Source organism: Cynocephalus volans, chromosome 5 (genome assembly GCF_027409185.1).
Source record: "Cynocephalus volans isolate mCynVol1 chromosome 5, mCynVol1.pri, whole genome shotgun sequence".
Taxonomy (NCBI): Eukaryota; Metazoa; Chordata; class Mammalia; order Dermoptera; family Cynocephalidae; genus Cynocephalus; species Cynocephalus volans.
The window spans coordinates 64,151,007-64,177,028 of NC_084464.1; the positions used below are offsets into that span (position 1 = coordinate 64,151,007).

The following is a 26,022-nucleotide window of genomic DNA, read 5'->3' on the forward strand; positions in this document are numbered from 1 at the left end:
AGTGTATTATCTATTCATAAAGTTGACTTACCACCTCAAAAATGAAAGGCAGCAGAACAGAGTGGTTAAAAATGCAGTTTTTCCAGGGAATCCTGGCTTTTCCACTTACCAGTTGTGTGAGAACTTGTTCAAGTTCCCTCTCTGTGCCTCAGTTTTCTCATCCGTAAAGTTAGTTCTTGTAAAGCAGTTACAGCAATAACTGTCATACACTAAGTTACCAGTATCATTATTAGTAGTAGCACTATTCAAGACTAATAATTCTCTTATTGCATCTCAAATGTCTATTTTTTTTAAAAAATCACATTTGTAAAAGTATTGGAAATACCTGATGCTTTCTTATGTCTCTATAATATTCTGTTTTAACTGAAGTAACAGATATATGCATGGGGAGTTTGGGTCTCTTTGTCTCTCTCGGCCTAGTGATTAAGAGCTTGGACTCTGAAGTATGTAGAATTAGGTTCAAATTCTCCACCCAACACTTCTCAGTTGTGTATTCTTTGCTGTAAGAAATGTGAAGATGTTTGAATTGAATTGAATAGGTTGCCTTGATGGGGGCAGGCGCTGTCCTGAAGTCTTGATTGAAGATGCTTTGTTCTAAAAGACCAGGAAAGGAGATTATTCATTTGTTCATTTTTGTATTAACATCTGTGATCCAATTCTGCATTTATGCAGATCCCGTTTTATGTCAGCTGTTACTACAGTAGCCTAGAGAACCACATTCTGGAGTGGGCTGGTGGGGTTCTGCACTTTGGTCTAGGATTATCCGAAGCAAGCTACTGATAAGAACCCACGGTTTCATTCTAGAATCAGTTAATGGTACTCTAAACTGAGAATGACTTGTCCAGATTATGCTGTGAGGTTTGGACTCAGACAGGACTTGTGAGTCTGTAGTCAAAGCTGTTTCTTCACTTTCTATTCCTTCTTGTCCCATGGGTCACCAATTATGGTTAATGTATGGTAAGTTTAAAATCTGGCCAATGCCAGCAGCTCGCCGTCTGTAGGGCCTGTCCTTCGAGGAGGTTTTCGGTAGTTGGGATGACCGCTGTGATTAACAGCATCTTGTAGCAATCTTTCTGAAGACCCTCACTCAAGGCACACGCACTTGTAAGGTACCCAACTGCAAGGGCTGTCTCAAGGAAATAAGGCAAAAAACTGCTTCTGTTAACTTGAAAGGAATATATATTCTGCCCTAGTTGCCATAAGAGATATGGTTATATATTTTTATTTTAGAGGGAATCAAGTAGTGAAGCACCTCAGCCAAACAAATCCAGACAGTTAGTGAGCGGCAGGCCGGAATTCCAGCCCAGGCCTTGGGACTCTCACACTCTGCATGCTCTTTTTAGAGTTGCTTTCATCAGTGGTTCCATGGAGTCTGACTGTAATCTCCAAGTATTTTATTTTAAATAGTTTAAAGTAGTGGGGAAACATTACCTCAGAAAGACTCTTCTATACCTTAAGTTAAATTTAGTTTCAAATGGTTAAAAAAAATATGACCTTTTTTGTTGTCAGTGTAGCACTCTTACATACACTTTTTTCCTACTCTCCCAGAACAATGGAAACTAAGGTTTTGTAGCCAGAACTGTCTTATATAACAGGATATGTTATTTGGGTACTAGCATGAAAGGGGTGGGAACTACACCACAAACAGGTTGGCATTTTAAAAGTATTTTTGCTGAAATGTTATTTGCTTGTAGTAACTGTGGCCTATGCCTTTTATCCTCAAGACAAAATTTAAAGATAATTTTGAGATAACATAAAGCAGCAAAAATTCCAGTGTCCCTTGGTGTGGTTAAAAAGGTAAGACTTATGCATGCACCCAAAATTAAGAGGTGTGTTAAAAATTTAAACTAGGGAATTCCAAGAATGGAGAGCCCTTGGGATGCCTCAGGCATGGGGTGAGGGCAGGAGCTTTGGCATTCATCTAGGTTTGAATTGTGGCTTTGCCTTTTGCTAACCAGTGGACCTGACACAAATCCGCACTCTCCTAACTGTCTCATTGTAGCGTCATCAGTGTAGCATCATCAACATACTGGGTCATTACTGATTGAGTGAGATGAGGTGTGGAAGGCGTCTCCTGCTTTAGCAGAGTCCCCTGCCTGCGGCTCTTCCATGTTTCAGGTGGAAGATGCTCAGACCAAGGCTGCGGAAAGTTGGTGCAACACTCAGCTTGCAGGACTGTGTGAAACTGCTTTTTAATACACTTTTGGTGATGCCCAATGAGTAGCATATTTGAAGCAAAGAAAGTCCTTTTCCTTCTTTTCTTAGCAGATTTCCTTAGTTTGTCAAAATAGGTGTGACAGTAATGGATGTTGAATGAGATAAAAATGACAATCCTAACAGTGATTTTTAAAATCCAAATGTGAAAATAGCCAAGGGATTGCCACTTCCTCAGTAAAACTGGCCAGGGGTTACATGAAAATTTAAAACAGAAAACAAAGCCCTTTGTTTTTGAATTTGTACTTTTACTTTCAGGGTGTTACTTAGCACCATTATAGACAATTGCTTTTGGAAGGAGATACTGGGTGGTGTGTATCTCACTGTCCTTCCCATCCCCTTGTTATTTCTTTTACATAAATACTTGGTCTAGAGAAAGTAGAATTAGATTTCTACAGCTTCCCACTTTGTTACATTTTTTTTTTTTTTTTTTTTGTCTTTTTCATGACTGGTACTCAGCCAGTGAGTGCACCGGCCATTCCTATATAGGATCTGAACCCGCGGTGGGAGCATCACTGCACTCCCAGCGCTGCACTCTCCCGAGTGTGCCACGGGCTCGGCCCCACCTTGTTACATTTATTTGAAGAATGTTTGTATTAATTTATTAGCAGAGATTTTGATTTTTTAAAAAAATATTTGAAAGAATTTTATGTTTGCTTTTGCTTGCTTTAATTATGAAAACTATTATTCAATTTTCTAAAATTGGTGAAGGAGAAACAGAATTCATCCATTTCATAGTACAGTTAAAACATATTTTCTGGCAAACAGGAGTTAACTGTGTATTGCACTGTTTGCTTAAATCAAATTTACATTTTCTGATATTATGAAACCAGTTTTGTTAGTACATGTAATTCTGGCTTTTTTGTTGGAAGGAGGGAGAACAGAGGATTAAGGCAGATTAGAGGGTTGGGATAACATTTGACTCCTTGTGTTCTGTATGCTCAGAAATAAAATTCCTCCAAATCTGGGTGTTACTATGGTGACATTAACAAAACGTGAGTTTTTGGTTGGTATAGAGTTTAGCGTGGTGCCTGTTGGGGTAATAGATGAGTCAGTTATTTTCTGAATCAATAAGTTGTGCAAATGCTGACATAACTAGGGTGTGTGAGGGTTTCTGGTGATGTAAAATTGCCACTGACTGTCAAGATTTGACCCAAATAATCAGTCTCTGGGGAGAACATCTGTCCCATTTTACCATGCTTCTAATAGGCTGGATTACACCTGAGAGGCAGAAGAATCTGCTGAAAAGAGCATCATTCTACAGTTAAATAAGAATGAGAGCAGCAATATTAACAGCTACCATTTATTAAATCAGTCTTGTGTTCTAGGTAATGTGAAAGGTGCATTATTACATTATCCTAATGCATTTAATTGGAAGTTATTCCCCTAGTGCTGTGGCCACTTGCTCTGTAAACTTATGATCTTAAATAGAGCACTTGAGCTTTCTGGACTGAGATGTCCACTATGTTAAAACAGGGATGGTCTCTCACTGATGCTTGGAAGAAGAGTTCTGAACTCCACAAGATTAAAGGCATTACTGTTTTTATGGTAACAGCACATTTTTGAAATTCTAAAGTCTAGAAGCACATGTTTGGCTTCTATCTTGGTCCTGGAAGTGGTTGTGTTTTAATGGCTGTTGAGTTATTTCCACATATCAAATGTGCAAGTATTTGAGTGAGGGTGCCTTGTAGTCATGGCACACTACTCTTATAATTTTATTAATATCTTAATATTCAAATTTGGAAGGTAGAGATTATGTTTTTTAATGGGGGTGGGAGGTGGTGGTGGTAGATATTTTTACTCTAGGAAGTGACATATGAGGTTTTATTAAGAGTTGCTACTTGTTGAGTATTGCATGTGGGAATGGGAGTTAGAAGAATCTGAGGAATTTCCCTTACACTTTTTTCTTCTTTTCATTTCTAGTCTTTATAACCTGGCTTCACTGGAGCTGAGAGAGAATCTTCTCACTTATCTTCCTGAGTGAGTCTCTGGGGTAAATAAGAGGGGATTGTGTACTGAATGAATTTCTTTAAGTATTAAAAAGAAACAAAACAAGACTACAGTATTATGTCAATTCTATATCCTTTGGAAAGTTTGGGAGATGCCAGCCTTCTCTTAATAGTCCTTCCTGTGCAATATTTACTACCATAAATTCCAAATGGGTCTTATTTTTGGAAACTAGTCCAAGTGAGGAATACTATTTTGTTCAGCATTTCTAATTTCTAAGTGCTTTTTTTTGTTGTTGTTGTTGTTTTTTAAAATAGCTCTCTTACCCAGCTACGGAGACTAGAAGAACTTGATTTAGGAAACAATGAAATATACAATTTGGTAAGTCTGTATCAAAGAAAGATTTGAATTTAGCTTTGTCCTTAGTTATAATCACAAAATATTTCGGGGAGATCTATAGGGATTCTTGTAAAGCCAGTATTTCCACAAATGTAGCTTGGGAACATTAGAAAATGTGCTTCAGTTCATGCAGGTTAAGAATTAATTCAAGTAGGGGGAGGTCAGGGCAAGAGATGATGAGTGTAGGTGGAAACAACTGGCATTCTTGGGGAAAATTTGGGGCACTTTTAGGAAAGGGGGTCTTGATGTTAGAGAAATAACAACCACCATCTACTACGTTACCCAATTATTAACTGATCAGTTAGGATTTTTTTACTTAGTGGAAGACTGAAAATTGGATCTTTGTTACAATAACATTATTTTTTCTTTGTTTTAGCCAGAATCAATTGGAGCTCTCTTACATCTAAAGGATCTCTGGTTGGATGGAAATCAACTGTCAGAATTACCTCAGGTAAGTGGTAATTTCACAATGTCTTCCGCCAAACGTAGAACAACAATAATAATAAAGCTTGTGTATTTCCTGCTTCTACATGAGGTTTTCTAAAAAAGGATCCTGAAAACCAAAAGCATTGAAAAAGCACATTTGGAAAAATATATTGTGCATTCATCATTCTACACTGCCATAGAAAAATTGAAAACCTCAACCCACCATTTCTAAGGATAGTAAATATATCCTTTAGTTTGTGAAGTCTGTATTTTATTTCATCTTTGCTACCCATAAAGCGTACTTCAAGCCCAGAAGATTCGTAAATCACGAGGACCCATGATTCTGACAGTATACATTTCTGCCACTCTTTGTGATGTGCCAAGTGTTTGGGATAGTTTTGACCACGTTTTTCCCTGTAATAATAGTTGATATAAAAGCAATGTTAAAAGCTTTTCTTTCATATTTTTCCAAATATTGCTTATAGTTTAGCTGGCATGTCATGCAGTTCAGGTTTTTCCTGCTGTTACCAAATGAAGTAGAGTCTTGTATAGACTTCTGAGTTCATAGTCATCTTGTGGAGTCCTGGCAAACAGGACTTTCTGAGAGAGAAACTGAGAAATCTAAACAAACAAAAAATGGGCATTTCCCCCTTTTATTTTGTTTTTTATTAACAATTACTGAATTTTATTTTTTGGTGTATCTTACAGCCAGTTTTTATAGTCAGAAATATTTCATGATGTCAGTGCTTGTGTTTTATAAAAAGTCTCTGCCCAGCTGTGTGAGCCAGTCTGGTTGGGGCTGTGTACTTTAGGTGGGGAATGCCATATCAACACAGGGAAGTCTGACACTGGAAGGAAGCACTTAAGTAAATTTTTAAATGTGGTAGTTATAGCACTGAAGTTACTGTGTGTCACTTCATGACTAGCAGAACTAAGTAACTAATTTAAGTCTGTTTTTGAGATCTTGGTTATAGTTGGGAGAAAGAGAGATATCAGTAACTTGTGGGTAGGGTTTGATTAATATTTAGATGTCTGTAGGAAATACATGGGAAGTCCTGGTTGAGAGAATGTTAGTTCCTTTAGGAGTTAAAGGAACAGGGAAAAATACCATGAAGTTACCAGGAGAGTAATAAAAATCATCTGTGGGAACTGAAGGGGAAATGTATGCATGTAGAGATATGTGCAAAATGTACATCCTAAACAGAGAGAAATTAAAGCTCCAGTGATCATGTTATTGGTTATTTAGAAGACTCATTTGCTCATTTAGTATAAACTTGTATTAAACCAGGACTAAACACACCAAAAAGCCTCAAATAATCAGAATTTTCTTTTTGTCTTGATTGATGATGGAAAGAACAAGATACAAAAACATTGTTAAAAGGGATTAATGAAAAGCAGAGCAACTTCAGGGTTCTGCCCTGAAATTAGAATGTAGTCTGGTTTTCTAGATAGGAAATATATACATGGGCAGGATCATAAATCGTATAGTAGGTAGGAGTTAGGCTGGAAAGACTAGATTAGACCAAGTTAAATATAGATTGAGCAATTTGTACTTATATAGACATCAGGGAGCCCCTTGTTTTTTGTGTAGAAGGGCAGCATGATTATATGACTAGAGCTAGCTATGTTTTCAGGAAGGACATTAGGAAACACAGTTTGTAGAATGGACTCAGTAAGGGGGAGTCAAGACCAGAATCTAAGAGGTAGAGTTTACAGTCATGGAAAGAGGGTAACGAGGGTAGGAATTTAATGTACACAAAGTGGGAATGGGAATTTAATGTACACAAAGTGGGAATGGAAGAGTGGAAGCACTTATAAAAGAGCATTTTGGGAATGGAGAGTAAGATAACTCTTAAATAGACTGTTAGACTCATTGAGGTAATTTTCCAATCCTGGATTGATTGTTTTCATTAAAAGCAGTATGTTTCTCTTTTTTGTTGATGTTAAAGTATTGATGGGTCTTTATGTTACAATTTTGCCAGGGAGCAATTGCATTGTGGTAACAAGTACTACCTGTCATGGAAGGAAATGTAAAGTAGGTGGTTTCTTACCAGAGAAAATCCCAGGGTCACCCTGCTTACTAATGATTGATTCCCAACTTGGAGAATTAGATTCTAGCCTCCTTTTTTCTCTTTTTTTCCCTAATTGTGTGAGTTTGAAATCATTTGTTCTTTCTTGGTGCCAGTTTCTTCATCTATTAAGTGGGAATGACTCCTTGCCTGTTGGAAGGTGGAAGGCTTGGCATCCCCTCTAGCTCCATACAGCTTCTCATTTTCATTGAAAGGGAGTCTAGGGATTTACTCCTGTGTTTACATTGGGATATATGCTAAAGAAATCCTTAGGACTGGTTTGGGATTTGTAAGAAACCACTATAACAAATTCCTCTGTACTGTGGCAGGTTTAAGCCTGAGTTTCTTTTTGAATGTCATTGATAATAGGAAATAGGAAATCTGAAGAACCTGCTGTGCTTAGATGTCTCTGAAAACAGGTTGGAAAGACTTCCTGAAGAAATCAGCGGCCTGACTTCATTAACGGATTTAGTCATTTCCCAGAACTTATTAGAAATGATTCCAGATGGCATTGGTAAGTAGTGAAAGTAACTAATTTCTAAAGGTGCTGCCTGCTGTTGTCTTGAGCATTTGGAGTACACTCTGATCCTTTGGTCACTACTCTCAGGTGCTGGGGATGTGGCTCCTTAAAGTCACCTTGTTGCTTGTTTTTAAAGAAGGAAAGCAAAGAATTTTAATACAATTTAAGTTTGTCTCTATGCAAGTATTTCTGTTGTCTTGGTTTGGTAGCAGTTATAGGTATTGTCACTTTCAAGTGTTAACTCATACCTACTTTATTGGCATCTTGTCTCAGTGATTACAGTAGATATTAGCCCAAATAATAGAATGTGTTTGGAGCATATGAGTAATCACTAAGAAATTTCTAATTCAGCATCCTAAATGGTTTATGAGAAAATATCCCTGCCCTTTCTGCATGACCTGGGGAAGGTGCTACTAAAGGAAGAGTGGTGTGATTGAGTTGAGCCTTTTCTGGAACATTGAGAGCAATTCTCTAACCATTCAAAGCTACTTCTTTAAAAAAAAAAAAAAAAGTCAATCCAGACATTTCCTTTATTACAGACGAACTCAGTCTGGTATGAGAAATTAAACACAAACAGAGAAGGTATAAACAGACATGGGCTGGCAGCTCCACTGTAGCAAAGCCACTTAGAAATTGTAAGAAACTGTATTTAACTATAGAGTTGTCATAGGATTGCTGTCTTTAACTTTTATTCAAAACATCAAAGGAAGTTTTTGAAAGATTTTCAGTAGTTGGAAAAGCTGTATGACAGAGGACGACTTCATCTCTGGTGTTTTGTCAGGATGAAAATGGTAACCAATAACAGCAGCTCAGTAGGAATACAGACGTTGCCTTTTGGTGAAAGCCGGTTGGAAAATTGATGGGGATTTTGATTCTATGTACAGATGTTTTGTCATATCTGGTGGGACCTGGGCATGTTTTGTAGCTTGGAATAGCAAGATGTAGCAGTCATGAGTTGGCTGACTTCAAGCATTTGAAGAGCTGTCTGTAGAAGAAGTAGATTTATTACATCTTCTAGTTCAAATGGACGAAATGAAAGAATTATAAATCTCAATTTCATTTAAGAAAGAGCATTAAAAAACAAAGATATTGGTTACAAATTAGTTTTAGCTGCTTAGTGAAGAAATGAGTACCCTATCACTAGAAGTATTCAAGAAGAGGCTGCAAGACTACTTGACAAGAATATGGTTAAGGAGACTCCTCTGTTGGGGTGAGATGTTCCTGCGCTTGGGTGTGATGCTAACATGTCTCCTGACAGTGAGGGTAGGTGGAAATCCTCCAGGGACATTGTTAGTAGATTATTGATTATGCTAAATAAAGAGCTTAAGAATTGGTTAGTTCTCCCACCTTGCCCTGTTACTGCATACAAGGCAAGATAATCCTTTAGACTTTTCCCTTTCTCCAGCTTTATGTCTCTGTTAGGATAGAGGCTGTTCTGATGTAAGGGGAAAGTGTCATCATCTTAGCCACACGCAGTAGACAATGAAAGACACCTGCTGTGTAGGCTTAGTCCCTTGACTTGTCCTTGAAAATGAGAAACTGAATGATTTAGGATTTCCTTCTCTCGGTGGGGACTTGTGAGCAGACTGCAGTGTCCATGGCCTGTTGGCATCACCAGTAAGTCAAGTCTTCCTACTCTGAGAGAAATAGACTCAGTCCTTAATATGGCTTTTCAGAGATGACCACGTTATTCTACATATATAGAAATACTTTATTATAGGGGTCTTCACTGAATCATTTTCATTCGTAGGTGATTTAATAAACTGCACTGTATTGTTTTTAGTAGGGATGACTCTTGTAGTAACATAAAAGGCTCCTCCATCCATGAGACATCTCTTGTTCCTAAAGTTCCATCAAGAGGCAACTGTTGGTTTTTCTTTAAATTTTCTGGCTTTGATATGATATTTTTATGCCTTTTAAAATGATTTGTTTCTAATTACTGCCTGTTTTTGATGTTCTGAGTAAATTATTTTAACTCTCAACCTTTAGTATTCTAAATGAGAATGATAGAGTTTCATAATGTGAAAAGCTGGATGAGAACAAACAAGTAACTATTTAAAACAAAAAAGAACAGCAAATAGGAAATATCAAGCAGTGATTAGGAGAACAATTGTAACTAATGAGTTTAAATAACACTTTTACAGGAAAGCTAAAGAAACTGTCAATCTTGAAGGTGGATCAGAACAGACTCACACAGTTGACTGAAGCAGTTGGGGACTGTGAAAGTCTCACTGAGTTAGTTCTTACAGAAAATCGGCTCCTGGTGAGTGTGGTTTGTTTACATTATCATAAAGACTTAGGGTGGATTCTACTTCTTTGTAATTTGAGTGGACTAAATAGAAATTTCCTTATGTTACATCTCAAAAAGGGACTTACAAAGCAAATGCATGACATAAAGAAGATCAGTTTTTAACTTGTTTAAGCACAGAAAATGGTGCTTAGGCTCCCTTGTCAGAGCTTGTGTCCCAGTTGTGGTGCTTACAATGTAGGGACTGAACTGATGCATCCCGGAGGTCCCAGTGAAGTGTGGGGATAAGCCACTGTATGGGATGTGTTGATGCCTCTGCCATGGTTTCTAGAGACTGCCAGCAGAAAAACTGTTTGGGGATTCCTCTGGCTTCTTCCTGAGTTCTTTCAACAAATGGGAAGAGCTGGAGAGAAGGGGAAGAAATAGTGTTTGACCAGGGAAAGCCTTGGTGGGGTTGGGTCTGGGGAGCCAAAGATGGTAGCTGATGGGCTTTGCTCAAGGCTGCTTCTTTCCCTGTCCCAGAAATTGGGGTTGGAGGTGGCTGCAGGTGACCAACACTTGGATCAGGCTTCTTGCCCTACCAAGGGCACAGGCAGAGCATGCACCTCCTGCCAAGAGTAGGTTTGCAGGGGGCAGCAAATCTCAGCTGTCTTCTCTCTTCCTGCTACTTCCTCTGCTTTTGTCCGTCCTTCAGTTGTCACTTCATCTTCTCCTTTTCCCTTTCTTCCCTTTTCTCCTCTCTTTATAAATAGTGTAAGTAATGCTCTTTAGGTGAAAAGAGCAGAAAAAGATCGCAAGAGAGGATGGAGGCCACTGACTTGGTCAGAGGAGCCCAGCAACATCTCTCCTCAAGTCGCTCAAGTAGCCATCGACCAGCAGGTGTGGTGGTGGTCACCAGAGCTTCCTGTTCTGCTTTGTGGTTTTAGGCTTACAAATAGTAATCCTAACAGTTATTCAAATATTATCTACCCCTGATTCCATTGAGGTGTTGAAGACCTACACCAGGCCTGGTTACTTTGCTCCCATCCCATCTGTCCCCCTCTCTTTCCCTGGCCTCACGGTATTCTTTTCTGCTTGGGCTGCCGATTCCCTGCCCCACACTCTGGCTTCCGCAGTCTTCTCAGCCACCTTCCCAGCATGTCCTTGAAGGGACGGGCAGGACAGAGCTGAGTCTTGAGGGTGCAAATTCCCACTTACCTGAGTTGAAGAACATTCATTTCCTGCTTGTTATGTGTTTTCTTGTTCCCAGGACTCTGCCTTTGACTCCATTTCCTTGAAACAAACTGTCATTTCAACAAAAATTCAAAATGTTTACTTCTGCATCACTCCAGTAAACATACAAATATGTGATATTCAGGAAGAACTATTGCTTCTCTTGCTGGATGAGATTATATTCTTCAAGTCCTTGTAAAGATTTGTTTTACTGTGTACCATGTTAAAAATATGTATTAAATTAATAGTAAAAATGTTATTTTAACAGACTTTACCTAAGAGCATTGGAAAACTTAAGAAGTTGAGCAACTTGAATGCAGACAGAAATAAATTAGTGTCTTTACCAAAAGAGGTACGTGCTTTTAGAGAAACAATATGATAATAATTATAAAGAAATAACACTCAAGGGATCAAAAATATCAAATACTTTAAAAAGACTTATGTGGTGTGAAGTCTTGTCTGTGAGTATAAAGCCGATTGGAGGAATTATATCAAAGAATGATCATCAGTAACAAAGAGAGTTAAGAAAGGTGAATTGATAGGATTTTAAATGGGAGAAAGAGATTGCCATTTTGAGCTTGACTTAGAGAATGATGAAACCATTGACAGAAATGCATAATTTATGAGTTTGGCAGAGGAAGTGGATGGCTTTGGATTTGATTGTTGAATTTACTGTGAAATTAAACTCTGTGGGAGAGAAGCTGTGTGGACTTAGAGGTGTTTAAATTCTGGCAAGGGAAGTGGAAATGCTGACAATGAGGAGGAAGCCCATAGTAGATCACATAAGGAGGGATCTAGTGCCTTTTTTTTAAGAAAGCTTACTTTCTATTGGGAACTAGGAGAGCTTGACTAGAGTAGGGCAATACTGACCTTGATTTTTTTAATTAGTAATATAGTCTAAATATATTATATATATTATATATTAATTATATATTAGTAATATAGCCTAAAACTGAATTCAAGCACACTTCCACCCACTGCCCTCATCAAATAAGCTGTTGATGAGTCCTCCCTTTGCTGGGTCCTCACATAAAAACATGTAGTATTTTCTTGTATGATGGGATCACTGGACAGTTTTCTTCATATTTCTGTTTTGAACCTTTCCAGCATCTATCTTGGAATAATTTCAAGGCTGCCATCCAACTGACCAGAATTTGAAGGGTTCTTATTTTCCTAGGGCCCCTTCTCTGAGTGTGTGAACTTGGCCTGGCTTCCCTTTTCCCTTCCTCATCTTGGTGTTCTGCCCACAATGTCTCAGTCTTCTCCCTGGGTTGGATGGCCAACATTCTTGAATGGAAGCATGAAGATATTTATTACTAATGTGCCCATGGTTTGACACACCTTAATATGAATGCTGGCATCTAAATAAGACTGTTTCCACCAGAAAGACTTAAGTCTATATCTCAGCTAAACTGGGACACAACTAAGAGATTCTGCTAATCAAACATTATGGTTCCAGTCTCTGCGTGATAAACCAAAACACAGAGCTGATACTCTGAACATTAATTGTACTCTTGCTGAATTGTACTTGTGAATATGTAATAGATTGGACATGTAGTACACAGAGAACGAGAAGTAGAAAAGATTCATTACTTTCATTTTCAGTGCCATGCACTGTACTAGGTGCTTTCAAGTATGTTGACTCATTAAATCCTCACAACAGCTTTTGAAGTCATGATGATTTCCTCATTTTACAGATGAGGAAACTGAGGCCAGTAAGTTTTTCTTTTCTTTTTTTAAATTAAATTTAATTTTGTCAATATACAATGTGGTCAGTTATTGTAGCCCATTACCGAAACCTCCCTGCCTCTTCTCCCCGCTCCCTCTCAACCATCTCCTTTCTGTTTGCTTGTCGTATCAACTTCAAGGAATTGTAATTGTTGTGTTTTCTCCCCCCCCCCATTTTTTGTGTATTTATTTATTTATTTTTTAGCTCCCACAAATAAGTGAGAACATGTGATATTTCTCTTTCTGTGCCTGACTAGTTTCACTTAATATAATTCTCTCTAGATCCATCCATGTTGTTGCAAATGGCCGTATTTCACTCTTTTTTATAGCAGAGTAGTATTCCGTTATGTAGATGTACCACATTTTCCGTATCCATTCATCGGATGGTGGACATTTGGGCTGGTTCTTATCAGAGTTCACATAGCTAGGAGATGGTAGAACCAGGCTCCAAAGATGTCTCCCAACAGCCAGCCCACTGCCCTTTGACCGGCCAATAAAAACGTGGCAACTCAGATAATGCAGTTTCAACCCAACCTTTGCAACTGTGTAGTCCTGAGGTAATACAAGACTTTGATTCGGTAGAGAAGGGTCAACTTATCTTTAGTTTAGACATTTTAGAAAATTACCATATTGTAGGAATATTTTCAAGGCAAGTGCCAAGGAGAGCGCTTTTAAGTTTAATTTTAATCCTCAGTAAGTTTCACCACCCACCCCCAGCTTTCCTGTCCCTCTCTTTGATTCCATCACAGGAGCATGTTCTAGAAAAGAACTTTAGAGACTTATTTTTATGAAACTATAATCATTTCATTATCAGTCCTTTTTTCACTTTAAAAGAGAGAAACTCATACTCAGCATTTCTGATTAGAGGGTTATACCTAGTAAGTGCTGTGTGTCTGTTTAACTTTACTAGAACAGCTTTTCAAGATGTGAAAAGCTTCAATGCATTTTAGCTATTATGTTTCATTTATTTTCTGGGAAATTATGCTTGGTTTTCTGGCATCTAGAGTTTTATAAAGGAATAAAGTCTGTACCTTTTCTTTCAGCTGCCTGATTAAGCAGAGATTGTTTAGGTTTTTAAGAATTGGATCTTTTCTAGCACATCTTCACTCCTACATCATGCGTGCTCAGCTCCCACAGTAGGAAATATGACCGGCACATCTCCAGTTCTGCTGCAGGTCATGGTTTGGGAACCCAGCAGAAATGGTTGAGTGCTTGCCCTGAATGTTGGGGCTGAGCAGCCAAGCCACCTAGAGCCTCCTGACCTTGTGTTGCATCATGTTGGCCTGGGCAGCACCATCATGTCATGAGTCTCTGTGCAGTGAGTGTGGTGGCCCCGTGACTGTGTGTGTGTGTGTACGAGTGAACGTATGAGCTCTGCCTCCAAGCTTGATGCCATTTGATCAAATCCTGCATTTTCCTGATTGGATTCTTTTCTCAAAAAATTACTACTTTTTCTTGAACAGTTAAGTTGCATATATGACATATCTAAACTGAAATTCAATTTATATGCTGAAAATCCATAGCTGTATTAATTGCCATTGGTCTGGTGCACTGTGTAGTTCTTACTATATTTTGTCCTTTTCTTTTTTAATTTGATAGTGTTGTGTCTAGTCAGTTTTATGGCACAGCTTCTTAGTCTGTAGCAGCATTTATTTGCGTTTTTTCCCCAAATGGTTGAGGGGAAAATGTTTGTACTGTGTGGGTCACAATAATAGATTCTGTTTGTGTTTTGTGGTGTTATTTGTAGTGAACATTTGCAAATCAATGAATGTCTCTTGTTTTCTTAATTGTTAGCTGCTTGGAAATTTAGAAAAGTCAGATAAACTTGTTATCCTGTAAGTATGTTTCAGACCACAGTTTCATCTCCAACTTCTATTTTGCTTCTTAAATGCATGATGATTTGAATCAGCTGACTGTTTCTTCACTGTAAAATATTAAACATTTTCTTCTAAATTCACTTTTTTTTTTTTAATGACTGCATGGCGTGGAACCCTATATTTTTATGTGTTTTTCTGATTTGTTCAGATTATCTCAAAAGAATGCTTCCTGTGAATTACATTTTAAGTTACTCAAATTCTGAAAGGCCTCACTCAGCAGCTCATCTATCTACGATTCTGTCTGTGATGGAGAGACTAGATTTGATTTGTTTGCTGTATGTGGCATGCTTCTCATTTTCTAGCCACTTATTTATGTCTTTTATTTCTCATCCTGTTGCTTAAGTATACTTCTGGGAAAAAGAGATTCCATTAATAACTCTTATATTTGGTGGAGAGAATATCTAAGAAGAAGAGACTGTGTAGTAGTATGATTTGAGGATGGACAGGGAGTTGGTGTATAGATGATCATGGGTATGATGAATAAGAGCCAGTAACTTCATAATATTCCCCGGCCAGATCTTATCTTTGAATAACCTGGACCATACAGAGTTTCTGACTGGCAGAAATTGAGCATATATCCAAGTTTAGAGTCCAGTTTTTTGGTCTCCATTAAGTCAAAATGAAAGCGACCCCAACTGTATTATACCTATCCAGTCAAATGAGACAAGGTAGAATTTGCAGGTCATTCATCAAAGCACTTCTTTATCTGGCAAACTGTAAACATTAATTACCCATAATTATGAATACTATTGTGGTATTCAAAACTATCTATGGTGATAGAGTATTCATTTGTGGATAGCTTTCTGACTTCTTATTACAATTTAAAATTCTTTTAGTGTAAGTTTTCATTACATTCTAAAATGAGTCATTGATAAAAGACATAAAACCTAAAAATATTAGAATAAAATATAGTTGGCTATCAGATTCAAGACAGAGAAGGCATTTCTAAACTTGAAGGGGGAAACACATCATAGAAGAAACAATTGATGGATTTGTCTGCATGAAATTAGATTTCTGATCTTCAAGAAAGTAAAGACAGCCTGGGGGCAGGGAGATATTTGCAACATCTCAAGTGAAGGGGAGACCTCTCCTTATTCTATCAGATTTTGTCAAATCATTGAAAAAAAATGTATGCACTGTAGAAAAGTCAACAAAAACAAAAAAACTTCCGACAAAAATCAATAACCTATTCACAGAAGAAAAAATAGAAATGGCAATTGATGTGAAACAATTTTGTCCTCATCAGTATTCATAAAAATACTAATTAAAACATTTTCGCCTATCAAATTTTCAAAATTCTAAAAATAATAATACTAAACATTGACAAATGTTCAGGGAAGTGCATAATATAATGTATTTTGGCCTGTCTGGAAGGGAATAAGGTAATATTAAAAACTTAAAAAATGCACATACCCTTTTTGCAGTTTACTTCTAGGTTTATCTTAAGAAAGCTTTCATGGATATACACTGAGAATGATGCACCATATTTCTCCCACTATTATAGGAGCAGCTAAAATGTTCTAGGCACCAAGCATGTACAAGTACAACAAGCGTGTGCCAAGTGTTTTCACGCTCACTCTTGTCTATTTTCATAACAGTTCTATGAGTTGTGGGTAAATCATTACCAACATCCAACAGATGGTGAAACTAAGACTAAGAAGAGGTTAAGTAACTTGCCCAAGGTCACACAGCAAAGAAGGGGCAGAACTAACTAGCAATGTCTAACATGGGCAATTTGCTAAATAGTCTGTTATACATCTGTGGAAGGAAACAATTATGTGGTCAATAACAATCCTTCTAGAAACATAGTGACATATGAAAATGTTCTTGATGTCATATGTAAACAGAGGTGTTAAAGATCATAGTATCGGTTCTAATTTTGTTAAATTGTGTATGTATGAGGGTAATTCAAAAAGTTTGTGAAGAAATAGATTTAAAAGATAATGCAAATCTTTCTATGAAGTTTTGACGTACTGTTGTTTTGTTGTATAATCACAAATGCATGGCAATAATATGGAAGATTGTGCCTCAAAATGTTAATACTGATTATCTTTTTGTGATAAGATTTCATATACTTATTTTTATAGTGCTTTTCTGTGTGTGTATGTATGGTTTTTATTTTTCAGTCAACCTAAGTTACTTTTATATAATCAGAAAAAAGGCCGTAGCTATTATTGTATATTTTGATATCAGTGGCCCAACAATTCAGGGAATCCCAAAGCCACATGATTTCCAAAATATTTATGAAGTTGGGAACATTTGAGTAATATGCCAAAGGTGATGCCACAGATAATGATGGGATTCTAAAATTATACATCATATTATTTCTACTCAAATTGTATTTTATCCAGATTTTGCTTACAGTACATTTTACTTTTTTTGCCAGTGAAATGTGGGTTACCTTCTGTTACAAATAATATTGAAAGGAAGATACTGAGGGAAAATGAAGGTTCCTTTACACTTGGGGCAGGCATTTGCAGACAGGAATATAAACAGACAAAGGTGACTAACATAGGCTTTCTCTTTGAATCATTGAATCCGTCTGATTATCTTTCTTAGGGTAACCTGCAGGCAATTATACTTAAAGCTGATCTGAGTAAAGGTTTGCTCAGTGATCTGCTGGTCCTGTCTCCTTGAGGTGGATTAGATTAGTGCCAAACAGTTAAGGACAGTATCATTTTGAATTAAAAGAGACACAAAACAGATAAATACGAATTCTAAGCTACATTCAGTTGTTTTCAGAGAACCCAAGTCCAACCCCTTGGATTCTGGGAAGGTGCTATTATGTGGTTTAAGGGAGGTTTAAAAATACCATCTTCCTACATAACTGGTAATAAGTTATTTAAACAGTGGCTCTGCTTCTCAGAAGTTCTAAGTGATACAGACATTTTATTGTGATGACCACTAAGGAACTTGTAAACTCTGCCCCCTGAGCCAGAAAGAGAAAGCAAAAATTCATATTAATAATATGAACTCATGTCTTCACTATTGTTAATACAAAATGTCACTGTGATACATTGTCAGGGAGACAGTTCTTTAAGACATTCAGGTGAATTTAGGAAAGAGATAGCCAGCATCAGCACGGTTCCAAAACATAGTAGGTATTCAAGTGTCTGGAGTTTTCACTTCTTGGAAAAAAAATAGCTACCACATTTATTTGGCAGTATCAGTAGGCCAGGTTCTATGATAGGTGCTAAATTATATATGTGGTTTCATTTAATTTAATCCGTATTGTTACTTTTAGTTAAAGTAACCTATCCAAACCCACAAAACATGTGATTGAGTCTAAATCCTAACCTGTGTCTCTGATCTCAAAGCATCTGCTGCCTCCATTGCACCTCATACCCTCTGACATCTGTAGTGGACGATGTCTTTTGAGTTATGGTTTTGAATGCTTAATAATCTCTTCTAAAAACCAAAGGTTTGTGCTATCCTTTCTTGGCTGATTTGGAAAGAGGGTTCTGTTGTGTGAATGTTTGCCTGGGACAGCATGTGCCTTTGCTGGTGATTAAGGCATGCCTAGCACACTCTGCAACAACATATGCTCTTTGCTGTCATTGTTTTTGCAAAATCCATAGACAATAGAGATCAGGAGGTCACACTGCCTGCTCTGACAACCCAGAGGGCCGAAGAGGCTCTTGAACACAATTGCTTTCCACCCCTTGACATCTCAAATGGGTGTGAGATTAGAGTAGGAAAGGAAAATGGAAAAAAGAAAAAAAAGCAAAAAAGACTATAAACACAGTAGACAGTTCACACACTCATTGGAAGTTTACACTATTTTCCCCAAATACTCAAGGGACGTTTACTTGCCCAGAACTTTTAGAGCACTCTGACCCACTTTAATTAGTTAATTTTTTTTGACTATGTGATATATGCACATGATACAGATTGAAAATGTTCACATGGTATAGTAATAGGGTCCCAAACAGGTATCTTATAGTTGGCTGGGGCAGTGGACAGCTTCATGACATGACGTCTGGACTCCGTATGCCCTCCAGGATGTCCTGTCAGTATGATCATATGATTAACTGATATTATCATTATCTGCTTTGCCTCCTTGGGGTACACATAGATCCTGATTGTTTGAAGCTAGGCCAAGGTGTCAGGGTCAAAGGGTCGCCAGCTTCAGCCAAGTGCTGGCCTGGAGGACCTCCTTTATGTGACGCAGGCCCACCACTGAACCCAGACCTCATGCAGATGCCTTTCCATGTGGAGCAGAGGTGGGGGAAGGGTGCACCATGGGGACCTTGGGTATTCCTTCCCATGAGTAGATGTTTGTCAGAATTATCTAAATTTATCAGAATCTTATAATATCGATCCTTAAAAGGATCAGAGTTTTGATTTTTTTCCTTTCATGATATTCCTGGGCACCTGAGTAAAACTGGTGATTTCCTTCCTCAAGGGAGGGAAGAAATGCCACGCCATGTGAAAGATCTGGTTGAACATCTCTTCTAGGACACTAGATTGGGGCCCTGTTTTACAAATACAGGCCCCGTATTTGTAAAACCTAAGAGAAGCTGCTCTGGTGATTCTACCAGAACAAAGAGTTTTGTTGTCTCCCTCCATTGCTACACATAGAAGCATATAACCTTTAAGTAGCTATTTTTAACAAGTAAGCAAGTAAATAAATAAAGTGTATGAACATACCTAAACAGGAAATTTGGTAGGTAGATAGGCTATGCATGGTGGGTAGAGAGTATATGAATATAGTATATCCATGGTGGGTAGAGAGTATATGATATAGTATATGGATATTATACTTGCCAAGCACTCTGATTATATGTAAATATGTGCAAATTAGACAGTAACTCAGTCAGATCTTAGAAATCTTCATGAGGTATTTTGTACTCTTAGAGTGCTAGACATAATTACAAAATGAACGCAGAGAGCAATTTATCATATGGACCAGAGGGTTCTGGTAAGACTTTATGGAGGACATTTAGCTAATTTTGAATGATTGGTAAGATTTAAAAAGACAGAAACAAGAAAGACATTTCTATAAGAAACAAGGTGTATTTTAGAGTACGGTGACTAAACCAGTTTTGCTGGGATGGGAAATGTGATTAGGTGAATACTGAGATAAATAAAGGGGACAATCTAAAAGCCTTTCTACATATCTGGGTGCTTTCTACATGACCAAAGACAAATGTTAGCCCACGTTTTCTTATATGTTTATTTTTCTTTTATATCCACTATAGTTAAATACTGTGGTCAAATATATTGTTTTGAAATTTTTATATTAACTCTTAAGGGAAGAAATAAAAAGATGTGTGAAGATAATTATATAGTAGTTTCATAAATAGGCACTCTGCTTTTTAGGATATTATCTACATATATTAAGCACATGTATAAATAGAAAAGGACAGAAGATATATTCAGATATCAATGAAGATTCAAGTCTCATGCTCTTCCTCAAGTGGGAGGCTCTGGAATAGTATTTTTCCATGTGTCAGAAATACATCAATAGGCCCCTTCATGGGCCTTTTCTAGCAATTGCTTTTAGTCAGGATAGAGAGCACCAGAAGAATGTAGTACTTTATGGAGCCCTGCAGAATGTTGTGTCTGGGATTGAGTTATTTTTCCACCTCCTTGGTTCAGCTTTACTGACTGTAAAAACCATAGTCAATTTGCTCAAGAAAATCATTGAACTCTTTTGTGTCTGTATTCTTTATTGAAGGCTAGACTCATATAAACATCAGTTACCTTTGAATTGCTTACTTTAAAAAAGATAGTAATCAAATTTGGTGTGGACACAGATGTTGATTTATGTGCTTTTACCAACAAGCCATAGCTGAGGAAATTAATGTATATATTTACCAAATTCTCTTTTTACTAAAATATTGTTGATTTTACATTTATTGAAGGAAATTAATTTACCAAATTAATCAGATATTCCTTTTTTTTTTTTTTTTTTAATGAACCAATGCCAAAACCACTGAAGTTCATGTAATGGAAAGGTCTTGAACTGTTTGTGTGTGTGGATTGTCCAGTTCCCTCCCATATTACCAAATACTATTTGTCTGGACCTGTGTAGTTTGATTAACATATTTAACAGATGCAATTACATTAAATATCAGCAATGGAAAATGACTTCCTTTTCAGAATGAAATTTTGAACTGTATCAGTATTGTTTATTTTCTTGATTTAATTTAGAACATGTATATTTAACATTTTGCAGAGTTTTTTATGAACCTATGGGACTGTTTGGTGTGATTTAAATTAATCATAGTTGGGGCATCAGTGAGGCTTAAAATTATATGGTATAATTTTATACATCTTTTTCATAATGTTTGAAACAAGTACTCTGGTCCTACTCCATATTCCCCCAAAACTTGAAAACGATATATTTTCTTTTCCACTGTAGATTGGTGGTTGCTGCAGCCTCACTGTGTTCTGCGTGCGTGACAATAGACTTACTCGGATACCTGCAGAGGTGTCGCAGGCGACAGAACTTCACGTCCTGGATGTGGCAGGGAACAGGTAAGCATGTCCTAGTTTGCTTTGCTTGAGAGAAACAAATGTACACACACCTCAGTTATTGCCATGCATCTTGCTGCATCTTACACAATTGGAGGGTCCTTCAAAAAGTTCATGGAAAGATTCATATTATCTTTTAATTCTGTTTTTCCATGAACTTTTTGAAGTACCCTTGTGTAGTACTGATTAGTCGAACATCCCAGTCCCCAGAGAATTTTTTTTTTTTTTTTTTTGGTCTTTTTCGTGACCGCCACTCAGCCAGTGAGTGCACCGGCCATGCCAATATAGGATCCGAACCCGCAGCGGGAGCGTCGCCGCACTCCCAGCGCCACACTCTCCCGAGTGCGCCACGGGCTTGGCCTGCCAGAGAATTTTTAATATGGGAGCTGAAGTGATTGAGCTCTGTGTTGTAGGTCCGGGACAACCTGAGCATGGGATACTTTAAAGTTTAAGTGGACACTTCCATAGAAATGCTTCCCAGAAGTGATGCAGGGGAAAGAGCACTGGCCTGAGAGTGGGAAATCTTGGGTTTTACCTTAGCTATTATCAATAGCTTTTGTAAGTCATCATAGGCCTCAGAGTTTCCTCATCTGTAAAATGAGCTTGAACTCTGTTATAATCAGGGGTCTTGATATACTCTGCTGGTGACTCTGAATGCCATGAAATTGTGAACAAAATTATGTATTCAGATACGTTTTTCTGGTGAGAGGATCCACAGCTAATCTCAGAATCTCCAAATGATTCGTAACTCAAAAAAATTTAAGAGCCACCAGACTGGTATCCCCAAGGTTACAGCAGCACCATTTCACAAGCTCTGGGGCAGAGGTGGTGTTGGACTGCTCACCAGTTTCTGGAATATGCTTGTTCTTCGTGTTTATGGAATATAGATTTGTTTCAGCCATTCTGACCTATGTTCACTACCCCATATATTATATGCACTTTCTTCCCCCTGAGCCTACACAAGCTGTTCTTTCTACCTGGGACCGACCCTCTTCTCTGTCTCCCTGCCTCTCCTCTTCACCACTCATGCTTTATTTTCTCTAGGAAGCCTTCTCCCTGAGTCTGCATTTGGGGAATTTCCCCAGCCATACCACTTATAGCACCATATATTATAATTGCCTGTTTACATGTGTATAACCTCCTAAGCCCAAAGTTACTTACAATATTCAGCTTATGTTTCATTGTACAGTTTGTTACTTCATGGTTCTTGGCACATGAGGGGTCTTGAAAAAGTTCTTTGGCAATTTGTATTATGAAAAAACTGTGCATAGATTTCAATTTTTTTTTGAACAAAAATAAACTCGTACTAACTTGTTATAATATGTCTGAAAAGGATCTAGTTTGAGGCACTGAGAAGGATATGAAATTACATTGAAAAAAGCTCCTATCAGAGCAACCTGAATTCTGCTCAGATTAAAGCAAGAACAAACATCAGATTCATGGCAAAGCTTGGGTGGAAGAAGGGTGAAATTATTAATGCTTTATGAAAAGCTTATGGGGAAAATGCCACAAAGAAATCATCAGTTTACAAACGGAAAACTCATTTTAAGAAGGGATGAGATGATATTGAAGATGAAGCCTGCAGTGGCAGACCATCCACATCGATTTACGAGGAAAACATTGATCTTTTTTGTTCCCTAATTGAAGAGAACTAAGGATTAACAGCAGAAGGAAGAGCCAACACCATAGATATGTCAATTGGTTCAGCTTACACAGTTCTGACTAAAAAATTACAGTTGAGCAAACTTTCTGTTAAATGAGTGCCAAGACTGTTGAGCCCAGATCAGCTGCAGACAAGAACAGAGTTTTTAATGGAAATTTTAAACAAGTGGGATCAAGATCCTGAATCATTTTTTCGAAAAATTGTAACAGAAGATGACACATGGCTTTACCAATATGATCCTGAAGACAAAACACAATAAAAACTTGGCTACCAAGAGGTGGAAGTGGTCCAGTCGAAGCAAAAGCAGACAGTCAAGTGTAAGGCCAAAGAATGATGACATATGCTTTTTATGAGAGTGTTTTGAGAAAGTTAGCCAAAGCTTTAGCAAAATAATGCATGGGAAAGCTTCTCCAGAGAGTCCTCCTCCACCATGACAATGTCCCTGCTCATTCCTCTCATCAAACAAGGGCAATTTCATGAGAGTTGCGATAGGAAATTATTAGGCATCCACCTTATAGACCTGATTTGGCTCCTCCTGACTTTTTGTTTCCTAATCTTATTTTTTATTTTTTTTTAATTGAAAAATAATTGATTATACATATTTGTGGGGTACAGAGTTGAATATCAATACTTGTGTACAATGTGATGATCAAATCAGGATAATCAGCATGTTTATCATTATAAAACATAATCATTCTTTGTGACCACTAAACTATGTCACTAACCCCCTCTCCCTCCACCTTTCCCACCTCTATTAACCACAGTTCTGTTTACTCCTTCTGAAAGATCAACACATTATTGTGTCCTTCCTTCTTTCCTTCCTACCTTCCTGACTCCCTCCCTCCCCTCCCCTTCTCTTCTGTCACTTGGAATGAGGACATGCGGTACTTCTCTTTCTGTGCCTGGCTTATTTCACATAATGTAATTTTCTCCAAGCTCATCTGTGTTGCTGTGAATGGCAGAATTTTATTCCTTGTTATGGCTGAGTGATATTCCATGGTGCATATATACCATGTTTTCCTTATGCAATTATCCATCAATGGACATTTAGGTTGGTTCAAACTCTCGGCTATTGTAAATACAGCTGCAATAAATATGGGAGTGCAGGTATACCTTCAACATGATGATTTCCATTCCTTTGGGTATATATCCTGCAGTGGAATTGCTGGATCATATGGTAGCTCTATCTGTAGTTGTTTGAGAAACCTCCATACTGTACTCCATAATGGCTGCACTAATTTATAGTCCCATCGACAGTGTATGAGGGTTCCTCTTTCTCCTCATCCTACCAGCATTTGTTATTCTCTTGTCTTTTTGATAATAGCCAGTCTAACTGGGGTGAGATGATATCTCATGTAGTTTTGATTTGCATTTCTCTAATGATTAGTGATGTTGAGCATTTTTTCATGTGTCTGGCAGCCATTTTTATTTCTTCTTTAGAGAAATGTCTATTCAGATCCTTTGCCCATTTTTTAGTTGGATTATTATAATTTTTTTTTTTTTTACTGTTTGAATTCCTTGTATATTCTGGATATTAATCCCTTGTTGGATTTATAGTTTGCAAATATTTTCTCAAGTTCTGTAGGTTGTCTTTTCACTGTTGATTGTTTCCTTTGCTGTGCAGAAACTTTAGTTTGATATAATCCTATTTGTTTATTTTTTCTTTCATTGGCTGTGCTTTTGAGGTCTTATTCATAAAGTCTTTGCCCAGTCCTACATCCTGAAGTATTTTCCCTATGTTTTCTAATAGGAGTTTTATAGTTTCAGGTCTTGTAGTCTTTAATCCATTTGAGTTGATTTTGGTACGTAGCAAGAGGTATGGGTCTAGTTTCATTCTTCTACACATGGATGTCCAGTTTTTCTAGCACGATTTGCTGAAGAGGCTGTCCTTTCCCCAGTGTATGTTCTTGGTGTGTTTGTCAAAAATCAGTTGGATGTAAGAACATGAGTTGATTTCTGGGTTCTCTATTCTGGGTTCCATTAGTCTGTGTGTTTGTTTTTATGTCAGTACCATGCTGTTTCGGTTACTATAGCTTTGTAGTATAATTTGAAGTTAGATAGTATAATGACTCCAGTTTTATTTATTTATTTATTTATTTGCTCAGGATTGCTTTGGCTATTTAGAGTTTTTTGTTGTTCCATATGAATTTTAGGAAATTTTTCTATTTCTGTGAAGAATGTCATCGGTATTTTGATGGGGACTGCACTGAATCTGTAAATCAAGAAAGCAAGCTCATTTACAATAGCTACCAAATGATTAAAATACCTAGGAATAAATTTCACCAAGGAGGTGAAAGATCTCTGCAATGAGAACTACAACAAACTGCTGAAAGAAAGAAAAGAGGACACCAAAAAATGGAAAGACATTCCATTTTCATGGTTTGTTAGAATTAATGTAGTGAAAATGTCCATAGTACCCAAAGCCATCTACAGATTCATTGTTCTCTAATCTTAAAAAATCTTTAAAAGGCACCCATTTTTCTTCAGTTAATAATGTAAAAAAGACTGCATTGACATGGTTAAATTTCCAGGACCCTCAGTTCTTTAGAGATGGACTAAATGGCTGGTGTCATTGCTTACAAAAGTGTCTTGAACTTGATAGAGCTTATATTGAGAAATAAAGTTTATATTTTTTGTTTTTATCTTTTATTTACATTTTCCATGAACTTTTTGAAGTTCCCTCATAGATGCCTGGTAAATATTAGTCAACAGAATGGAAATGTTAATTGTTTTGCAGAATGAATAGTAGACCACTGCAAAATGTCATATCACAGGCTTCATTGCCAAAAGGAATTAAAAACTTGCTTTTGAACCTGATATAGTTCGATGGGAAAAAAAGTGTTCAACTTGGAGAAGATCAGTGATTTTAAATGGTAAAGGCCAGCAGTCTGAAGAGTGTTTGGGGACTGTTTCCTAAGTGCTACTTAGCTGGTCACTTAGGTCAGGAACAGACCACCATTGGTCATTCTTGCTAATGGATTATAGACAGCAGGGCTGAATAAATAGCAGTACTCAGCTGGACTCTGGAGGTGAGTTATGGCCTCAGAGAATGCTTTCAAGACATCTTGATAGATTCTTAAGACCACTAACTGGTTGCTGGAAACTCAGGATTAATTTGAGTTGAATGTTGAATTTCTGCTGGAGTCTTAGCTTGAGGAGGGTGGTTCTTTCCTGACTTCTCGCCTCCAACCTCCAGCAGTGGAAGTTCAGTGACTCCAAAAGTCCCCTGGCTCTTACTA

General features: G+C 37.5%; 1 protein-coding gene across 1 annotated transcript in view; it reads left to right on the forward strand.

The window, feature by feature from the left end:
- The window catches only part of LRRC1 (leucine rich repeat containing 1), a 117,514-nt gene that overhangs the window by 83,732 nt on the left and 7,760 nt on the right, over positions 1 to 26,022 (forward strand). The window contains exons 5-11 of the mRNA XM_063097933.1: positions 4,138 to 4,194; positions 4,479 to 4,542; positions 4,937 to 5,011; positions 7,425 to 7,569; positions 9,720 to 9,838; positions 11,304 to 11,387; positions 21,008 to 21,123. Coding sequence (XP_062954003.1) covers positions 4,138 to 4,194; positions 4,479 to 4,542; positions 4,937 to 5,011; positions 7,425 to 7,569; positions 9,720 to 9,838; positions 11,304 to 11,387; positions 21,008 to 21,123 — 660 coding nt within the window. The remainder of the gene's footprint in view (positions 1 to 4,137; positions 4,195 to 4,478; positions 4,543 to 4,936; positions 5,012 to 7,424; positions 7,570 to 9,719; positions 9,839 to 11,303; positions 11,388 to 21,007; positions 21,124 to 26,022) is intronic.